General features: G+C 34.9%; 1 protein-coding gene across 1 annotated transcript in view; it reads left to right on the plus strand.

Annotated features, from left to right (window-relative positions):
- TERB1 (telomere repeat binding bouquet formation protein 1) overlaps window positions 1-10,164 on the plus strand; it is a 39,288-nt gene that overhangs the window by 8,368 nt on the left and 20,756 nt on the right. The window contains exons 2-8 of the mRNA XM_081807879.1: window positions 582-713; window positions 1,422-1,482; window positions 1,578-1,693; window positions 1,792-1,914; window positions 7,584-7,736; window positions 8,370-8,501; window positions 9,481-9,606. Of these exons, the coding sequence (XP_081664005.1) occupies window positions 582-713; window positions 1,422-1,482; window positions 1,578-1,693; window positions 1,792-1,914; window positions 7,584-7,736; window positions 8,370-8,501; window positions 9,481-9,606 (843 nt within the window). The remainder of the gene's footprint in view (window positions 1-581; window positions 714-1,421; window positions 1,483-1,577; window positions 1,694-1,791; window positions 1,915-7,583; window positions 7,737-8,369; window positions 8,502-9,480; window positions 9,607-10,164) is intronic.

Here is a 10,164-nt window from a genome sequence, read left to right on the forward strand (position 1 = left end):
ATCTTTAAAAAAAATTTTTTTTTCTCTTGCTATCTTTTGTTACTTACTCATCCTCTTAAATTTTTTTTCATATTTTTTTGTTTAGTTAGGTTTGGGGTTTTGTTTTGTTTTTTAAAGATTTTATTTATTTATTTGCCAGAGAGAGAGAGAGCGAGAAAGAGAGCGATCAAGCACAAGCAGGGGGAGCGGCAGGCAGAGGGAGAAGCAGGCTCCCCACTGAGCAAGGATCCCAATGTGGGACTCGATCCCAGGATCCTGGGATCATGACCTGAGCCGAAGGCAGATGCTTAACCGACTGAGCCACCCAGGCGTCCCTAGTTAGGTTTTTATTAGAAATTCTAGGAGATTTTGTACATGTTTTAGAGCCTCAGTCAAGTACTTCTGATTAAGGTACTGCTTTTTTAGTCTGCTAATTGATTAAGCACATAGCAATTTTTCAGAAATTTTGTTGCATGACTAATAAATGTCAATGAAATGAGATCTGGTTGAGAACCATCTGTTTGGCAACTTTATATTTTGTTCAGCGTATTTTAAGACTTAGGCTAATGCATAGAAATTGAAATTATATTTTTATTTTTCAGTTTACTGTCAGCAGTCTTTGTGCACTTCAGAATTATTTGAAGACTTAACTTGGTTCTTATCTAATGATGATTCAAACACAAATTTGAAAAGAATGTCTGTCTATGTTATTTTGGTTCTAGTTTCAAATAATAGTAAGTACATTCTTTCGTGGTGTAGAAACATTTAAAAAAATAATAAATTGAAATTGTTCTTTTTATTCTAGTCTTTATATTAGTGTCTTTTTTTTTTTTTTTTAAAGTAGGCTCTACGTCTAGCGTGGAGCCCAATGCAGGGCTTGAACTCACAACCCTGAGATCAAGACCTGAGCTGAGATCAAGAGTCGGACACTTAACCGACTGAGCCACCCAGGCACCCCTATATCAGTGTCTTTTTAAAAAATCTTACTAACTTCTGAGAACTACTGGCTTTAAAGAAAAGAGAATCACATATATTTAATTGTTTGATATTTATTAATTATAAAAAATAGTAAAGTGATTAGTGTTATTTAAATAACATTGAAAAGGAGCAGCTTTAAAAGCAAAAGAGGCATTTGATGATTACTTTGGTTGATTTTCCACTGAATTAGCCATTTAGTTACAGTGTTTATTATATCAGCTAACAATGACCTTAAATTTCAGGTAGCTCTTAGCTAAAATTTATTTCAGTTTTGGAGGAAATTTGAATGCTGTCTTTTTCTGGGCATAGGTAGTGTATAACCCCGATTACAGATTTTTATCTATTGCAATACTTTAAAGTGATTACAAGTTATTTATTAAAAATACTAGTTAAATGTTTTTCATTTCTGCAAAATTACTTATAAACAGAAGTCCTATTTGTGTATTATATGTCTGTTTTTTAAGGGACTGGACAAACACTTGTAAGAGAAACAGGTTGTATTACAGTTCTGACACAGTTGTTCAGGTAAGAAAATACAAATCTTTTGTTGTTATTCATTACTTAAGACTTTAACACATTTGTTTTAATTTGCTTCTTCCTTTTTTTTTTTAACCAAATAGGACTGTTCTTTCAAAATACGAGTTGAATTTGTCGGATAAAAATGCATTCCAGAGCTATCAGTTATGGTCTTCAGTGTGTAGTACTTTGTGCGTCTGTGTCAACAATCCTCAAAATGGTAATATCTCAAATATTTAAATATAAAAATAAAATAAAAACAAATGAACTGATATTTTCCAAATATATTAAAACATGATTGACTTTGTCTCCTTTCAGATGAAAATCAAATGCTTTGCTGTTCACTTTTTCCACATGCCAATGACTGGCTAATAAATTGTATCAAACCTGAGATAATTCGCCCTGTTTGCTCATTTATTGGACTCACTCTTGCAAATAACAGTAAGTATTCATTATTCTCTAGTTTTACTTGAAGAAACATAGTTCAAAACATAACAAAAATCTTTTGAGTTAATTATGGAGTTAATTGAATTAATGAAATAATTTTATTACAGTAAGTTGGGTTGTTTTGGTTGCATTTAGACTATTATAGGAAAATCTTGAAAGTAGACATCGTTAGGAAGATAATAGGAAAGATGGAGGTAGCAGCATAGTTTTGAATCTCCCCAGATACCCTCATGAAACAGAGCAACTAGATAGCAAAACTAAAGCCCCACACAATATATTCTCTGATCACACGTAATTAAATTAGAAATGAATAAAAATAAAACATCTAGAAAAGTCCCAAATATCTGAAAATTACTCAGTGCTAAAAAAGAGACTAAAAAAAAACCCTACAAACCCATGAGTAAAAGAGTAAGTCACGGGGCGCCTGGGTGGCTCAGTCGTTAAACGTCTGCCTTCGGCTCAGGTCATGATCCCAGGGTCCTGGGATCGAGCCCCACATCGGGCTCCCTGTACCGCGGGAAGCCTGCTTCTCCCTCTCCCACTCCTCCTGCTTGTGTTCCCTTTCTCGCTGTATCTCTCTGTCAGATAAATAAAATCTTTTTTTTTAAAAAAAGAGTAAGTCATGAAGAAATTAGAAATGTTTTTAACTGAATGATAATGAAAGCACAACATTAAAAAACTGGGTTGCTAAAAATAAATAAATGAATGAATAAAAAATAAAAGCTGGGTTGCTGCAAAATTCTGAAAGCAGTGTTTGGAGGGAAATTTATAGCACTACAGTTTGTATAAGGAAAGAAGAAAGCTCTCAATCAATTATATTAGTTTCCACCTAAGAAACTAGAAAATAAATCAAGTTAAACTCAGAGGAAAGAAGGAAATAATAAAGAGAAGATAAGAAATCAATGCAATAGAAAAATAACAGAATAGGGAAAAATCAATGAAACCAGAGCTAGTTCTTTAAAAAGATCAATGAAATGGTGGATCCTTTAGCCAGACTAACCACAAAATAAAAAGAGAGGGCCCAAATTACTAATATCAGGAATAAGAAGTGACATCACTCTAGATCCTAACAGATATTAAAAGGATAATAAAGGAATAATCAAAACAACTTTATGCCACTAAATTTGACAACTTACATGAATTGGATAAATTCTTTGAAAGGCACCAACCACCAAAGCTCACTCAGAAGAAATAGATAACCTGAATATTATTATATATATTAAAGAAATTGAATTTGTAGTTGAAAACCTAAAACAGGAATTTCCAGGCCCTGATGGCTTCACTGGTTAATTATGACAAACATTTAAGGAAAATAAATTCTACATAAATTGCCAGGAAATGGAAGTGGAAGAAACACTTCCCAACACATTTTGATGTTTTTATTTTATTTTATTTTATTTTATTTTATTATTTTATTTAAGTAATCTTCATGCCCAACATGGGGCTTGAACTCACGACTCAAGAACAAGAGTTCCATGCTCTACTGACTGAGCCAGCCAGGCACCCCTTTGCCCATACATTTTAGATCAGCATTATTCCCATACTAAAACTTGAAAAAGACTTTACAAGAAAACTGTACGTCAGGATCCTTTATGAATATAGATGCAAACATCCTTAGCAAAACATTAACAAATCAGGGGTTCCTGGCTGGCTCAGTCTGTAGAGCATGTGGCTCTTGATCTTGGGGTCATGAGTTCAAGCCCCATGTTGGGTTCAGAGCTTACTTAAAGAAATTTTTAAAAAGTTATAATTAAAATTTTAAAAAATATTAACAAATCAAATCCAGCAATATACAGAAAGGATAATATATTATGACCAAGTGACATTTATCCTAGGAATGCAAGATTGGTTGAACATTGGAAAATTCACCATATTCACAGGTTATGACAGAAAAGAAAAACTATACAGTCTGAAAGGATGCAAGGAAAGCTTTTCGTGTAGTTCAACATACATTTGTGACAAAAGCTTTTGGTAAACTAGGAATAGATAGAACTTCTCAGTGTGATAGAGGGCCTCTACAAAACACAGTTAACATAGTCAATGATGAAAGACTTAATGTGCCCTCCACCAACCCCAAGATTGGAAAAAAACAAGGATGGCCACTCTCAATGCTTTAAGATTTTACTGGGTGTTCAGGTCGGTGAAATAAGACAAGAAAATAAAAGGCATAGAGATTGAAAAGGAAAAGAAAATACGGTATTTATTAATACATGACGTGATTGAAGAATCTACAATAAAGCTACAGGAATGAATAAATGATTTTAGCAAGGTTGCAGGATACAGGGTCATATACAGAAATCAACTGTATTTCTATGTAGTAGCAACAAGCAATCGGGAACTTAAACTATCGTTTATAATCATATCAAAAAACTACTTAGGGATATATTTAATGAAATATGTGCAATGTCTATATGCTGAAAACTATGAAACATTGCTGAGGTAAAGAAAACCTAAATAAATGGGAGATATATTACACTCATGGATTGTAAGACTCAGTATTATTAGAATGTCACTTTGCAAATTCATCTCTTGATTCAAGGCATTCCCATCAAAATACCAGCAGGCATTGCTGTAGAAATTGACAGGCTGATTCTAAATTTACATGGAAATGCAAAGGGGCGAGGATAGTCAAAACTGTTTTGAAAAAGGTCAAAATTATGGGATTTATATTACTTGATTTCAATACTTATCATACAGTAATCAAGAAAGTGTGGCATTAGTTTAAGTGTAGACATACTAGATCAATGGAACAAAATAGAGAATCCAGAAATAGACCCACACATACATAGTCGCTGGTTTTCTAAAAAGATGCCATAACAATTCCATGTGGGAATTTGTCTTTTCAACAAATGCTTCTGGAAAGAGTGGATATCTGTACACATAATATGAATCTCAACCCTAATTTTATACTGTTTGTAAAAATTAACCTGAAGTGATCCACAGACCTAAGTGTAAGAACTAAAACTGTAAAATTCTAGACAAAAACATAGGAGCAAATCTTCATAATTTGGGAGAAGACAAAGATTTCTTAGGACACAAAAAGTATGAGCCACTAAGGAAAAAATGAGAAATTGGACTTCAGTGAAATTGAAAGCTTTAACTCTTCAAAAGACCATGTTAAAATGAAAAGGAAAACCATAGACTGGAAGAAAATATTTGTGAAATGTACATCTGACAAAGAACTTGTACCCAAAATATATAGAGAACTCCTACAAATTGGTAGGACAAAAAACAACCTAATGATTTAAAAAATGGGCAAGATTTGGACAAATATTTCACCAAAGAAGATACAAGTATTAAATTGTAAATAAGTAATGAGAAAGTTTTTGAAAAGCTGCTCAAAATCATTGGTCATCAGAGAAATCCAAACTAAAACCCCAGGGATACCACTACACACTCACACCATGCCTAAAAGCAGAAAGGCTAGTAATATTAAACGTTGATGAGGATATGGAGCAACTAGAACTTTCTCACACATTGTTGGTGTGTACCTATATTCACGTATTTAAAGCAAATAGTCATGTTTCACGTGCAAAGGAACATATCTCTATAATTCCAAAATTGTATTCTCTTTCCATGATGCTTTGACATTTCCTTTTTCTCTAAAAGTCAACTTGAAATAGTAATAATTTTAGGACCTCATTACTCTTAGCAAACTCGTATGAAATAAGAGATTAGATAAAATTTGAAATACTCAGTGTACAAGTGTAGACTAGGATGTTCTTATGCTTATAAGCCTGAATTTTTATTACATAGGCTATTACTAGAAAATGTGGTAACACAGTGCCATTTTTATCTAAACATTTAAAGATATTTCTTTTTCTTTTTTTTTAAAAGATTTTATTTATTTATTTGAGAGAGAGAATGAGAGAGAGAGAGCATGAGAGGGGGGAGGGTCAGAGGGAGAAGCAGACTCCCTGCCGAGCAGGGAGCCCGATGCGGGACTCGATCCTGTGATTCCAGGATCATGACCTGAGCCGAAGGCAGTCACTTAACCAACTGAGCCACCCAGGCGCCCAAGATATTTCTTTTTCAAGAGGTTTTTGTTTTGTTTTGTTTTTTAATGAAAATACTTCGCAGAAAAGAAACCTGTTTTGGAGTCTCCATAATATTGAAAATGCTTGCTTATCCTTCAGTAACATTTCCTAACACCTCCTTTCCCAGATGTAGAAAATTCTGAACCTGATATTTTTTTAAATACATATTTTTTATTTATTTATTTTTAAAGATTTTATTTATTTATTTGACACACAGAGAGAGACAGCTAGAGAGGGAATACAAGCAGGGGGAGCGGGAGAGGGAGAAGCAGGCTTTTGACAGAGCAGGGAGCCCAATGCAGGGCTTGATCCCAGGACCCTGGGATCATGACCTGAGCCGAAGGCAGACGCTTAACGACTAAGCCACCCAGGCGCCCCAATACGTATTTTTTAAATATTTATTTACTTGAGAGAGAGAGAGAATATGAGCAGGAGGGGCAAAGGGGGAGGAGAGAGAATCCCAAGCAGACTCTGCACTGAGCCTGGAGCCTGACACAGGGCTTGCTCTTACAGCCCTGAGATCATGACCTGAGCTGAAACCAGTAGTCAGAGGCTTAACCTACCACGCCACCCAGGTGTCCCTGAACTTGATGTTTTTTTTTTTTCTTTAGATTAAGATCTTTGTGTTTTATCAAACAGTATAAAAAGTAATTTTTTCATTTAAATCATCTTTGCTCAGGGCACCTGGGTGGCTCAGTTGGTTAAGTGCCTGCCTTCGGCTCAGGTCATGATCCCGGAGTCCCTGGATCAAGTCCTGCATCAGGCTCCCTACTAAGCGGAGAGCCTGCTTCTCCCTCTATCCCTCATCCCACTTGTGCTCTTTCTCTCGCTCTCTCTCAAATAAATAAATCTTAAAAAAAATAATCTTGGTTCAATTTGTGATGCTAGGGTAGACTGGAAAGAACATTTGTGGCAGAATTATATCCATTTGTTATAAACCCACTGCTTATATAGGGGCTGTGAAGACTATTGAATGCATAGACCCATGGGATACTTTCCCATCAGAATCCTTTTCAACAGTGGAACAAGACACCTCAAACTTTTTAAAAAAATGTATTTTTCACTGAGTATTTTTTTGGAATAGTTGTTATGTCTCTCAATAATATGTTATAATTTTATGTTCTAAGAAGTAAAAGAATTAGGCTTAAATAAGATGGAGAAAATATGTGTTCCTTTGGAATAATTACTTTGCCCTTTGTAGATTCAAGCAATCTAAGGAATGAGTTATGTTGGAATTCAGAAAATAGGCAGCTTGCTAATTGCAAAACCAAGCTAAATGAATGAATCTGTTCTTCATAGCTCTATTGAAAGACTTCGAGTTTACTAATGTCATTCTTGCAAAATATACCAGTTCTTGCTAAATGAAACAAAAAACATATCTAACAGGAAACACTGTACTGTATCTGTAGTTGTTCTATGTAAAAGTTCGTTTCTTACCTAAGCAAATGACCCATTTTATGATTATATGTATGCACAGGTAAAGATTGGATTTTTCATTCTTTAATTTTGGGATTTTTAGTGTTTGAAAAAGTCATGTGAATGTCATATTTAGTGCAAATTAATTGAATGGAACCATACACTTTTCTTGTTTGAGGTATTAATAGTTTTGCTGCTTTATTCCTTAAGCATATGTTCAGAAATACTTTATATCTGTGGGTGGACTGGATGTATTGTCTCAAGTTCTGGTGCAACTGGAATCAGATTCACACAAGACTCTTTCCAGTGCTAAGCTTGCAGTGGTGGTGACAAAGACAGTGGATGCGTGTATTGCTGATAATCGTGAGTGAACATGCTTAGTAATTTTTCTACAGTTGAGTTTTATTTGAATTCAGCATGGTGAGTGTTGAAATGATAGATTGAACACAAACATAGATTGGACTTTCAGTGTCTCACAAGCAGGAGGGGATCTTAAAAATTATCTGGTCCAACTCCTTGTTTTCATGTGGAGATTATGACTTCCCTCAGGGTTCAAATCGAGGTCTTCTGACTTTAAGTCTACTGATAGAACAAGATAAGATTCTGTCATTTCTAAACCTTTGTTTCACTGAAAAAGCAGTATTAAATGAAAAACTTTAGATGAGAAATGAAGGGACATCTTGGAAACATAAGCAATGGAAAACCCAATTTATAGATTTTTAAAAATTATATGAAGAATTAAGGTATGCCTCTTTCTGATAAGTATGAAGTCTGACTCACCCAGCCATAACCAGGGATTAATGAGGGCTCTATAAGCCATTATCTTATTACAATACATTTATTTATATTCACACATACATAACATATGTATGAGATATGAGTATTAGCTGTTATATTGATATGGTATTGTTCTCCCAGGATAAGATCTGACAAATAGCATATGTATAGTTTCAAGTTTTAAATTTATACTTTTCCCCCCCTATTTTATACTAATAGCTACTTTTGGAATAATACTATCCAAGTATCAGATTGTTTCAAAACTTCTGACATTACTGCTTCATGAAGGTCTGGATTCAGGAGAAAAATTTAGCATTATACTTACTCTTGGTCATTGCACAGAGGATTGTGGTTAGTATTGAATTTATTTTTTTAAAGGTTTTATTTATTTATTTGACAGAGAGAAACACAGCGAGAGAGGGAACACAAGCGGGGGAGTGGGATAGGGAGAAGCAGGCTTCCCGTGGAGCAGGGAGCCCAATGCGGAGCTTGATCCCAGGACCCTGGGATCATGACCTGAGCCAAAGGCAGATGCTTAACGACTGAGCCACACAGGCGCCCCTAGTATTGAATTATTTAGTATGCTTATTAAAATAGTGGAGTGGAAATCCACTTTTGGTTTTTTCCTTATTTTCATATGAGAGGCTTGAAAGTACTGCCTTTCTTTAAGTCATTCAGGCCCCAAACCAGTCATTTTGCTCCTCATCCTCCTTCATCCATAGCCCTCCTTATCCCTTTCTGCCCAGTTCCAGTTTAGGCCCTCAGCCCCTCAACATCTTTCACCAATGTAATTGGACTAGATTCCTCCTTGTGTTCCTCTTCTCCTATCTCCATTTTTTTTTTTTTTTAGAGGGAGAGGGAGAGAGAGAATCTTAAGCAGGCTCCACGCTGTGGGGCTCCATTTCACAACCCTGAGATCATGACCTGATCCCAAATCAAGAGTTGGACGCTTAACTGAGTCACCCAGGTGCTCTGGATTTATTCTACCATTTAAATTTTTTATTTTTATTTTTTATTGAGGTTTAATCTGACAACTATACTTTTTTTATTTTCAATGATACCTTTTTTTAAACTAGGTGAGGGCTGTTTTTTTACTCTTAATGAGGTATGACTACTCTGTGGCTGTATTTCAGAGATCATCACTTATGAGACAGGTATTTTATGTCAGAAGATTATTTCCTAAATGGAAAATACTTCTGAAACTATTTTTTATTCTAAAGATTTAAACTGTGATCATAATGATCACAAAGAAGAATTATGACCTTATGCAGATATTTTATGAAAAAATAACTATAACTATTTTCTACTTTCATTTTGGTATGTTTTCCAGAGGAAAATCAGTATGATCTTTTTAAAAACAATGGGCTTCCACTCATGATACAAGCCTTAACCGAATCGCAGAATGAGGAACTAAACAAAGCTGCCACTTTTGTGCTTCACAATTGCAAAAAAATTAGTAAGTTTCTTGTTACTTAAAAAAATACCAAAGTTTATGAAGGGGAATTTATATCTGCTTTGATGAGCCAAACCCTTTAGGTTCCCAGGTGCTTCTTAATTTGAGAAGCAGAGTATATAATTTGGACATGACAACAAGAGTATTTCAGCATTTCAACCTATCTGGAAGAGAGCAGCAATATAGATAATTCACTTATTTTATGCAATGTGGACAGTTTAGTTGTAGGACTTAAATTTGAGGCCTACAGGTGACTTATGGTTAAATTATAATATAAAGTGCATTTGTTTATTTATTTATTTATTTATTTTATTTTTTAAAGATTTTATTTATTTGATAGAGAGAGACACAGTGAGAGAGGGAACACAAGCAGGGGGAGTGAGAGAGGGAGAAGCAGGCTTCCCGGGAGCAGGAAGCCCAATGCGGGGCTCGATCCCAGGACCCCGGGATCACGACCCGAGCCGAAGGCAGACACTTAACGACTGAGCCACCCAGATGCCCCTTGTTTATTTATTTAAAAAAATGTTCGAGTGCCTATTATTTGCAGGCACTGTGCTAGTT

Source organism: Leptonychotes weddellii, chromosome 16 (genome assembly GCF_054177405.1).
Source record: "Leptonychotes weddellii isolate Sample4059 chromosome 16, ASM5417740v2, whole genome shotgun sequence".
Classification (NCBI taxonomy): domain Eukaryota; kingdom Metazoa; phylum Chordata; class Mammalia; order Carnivora; family Phocidae; genus Leptonychotes; species Leptonychotes weddellii.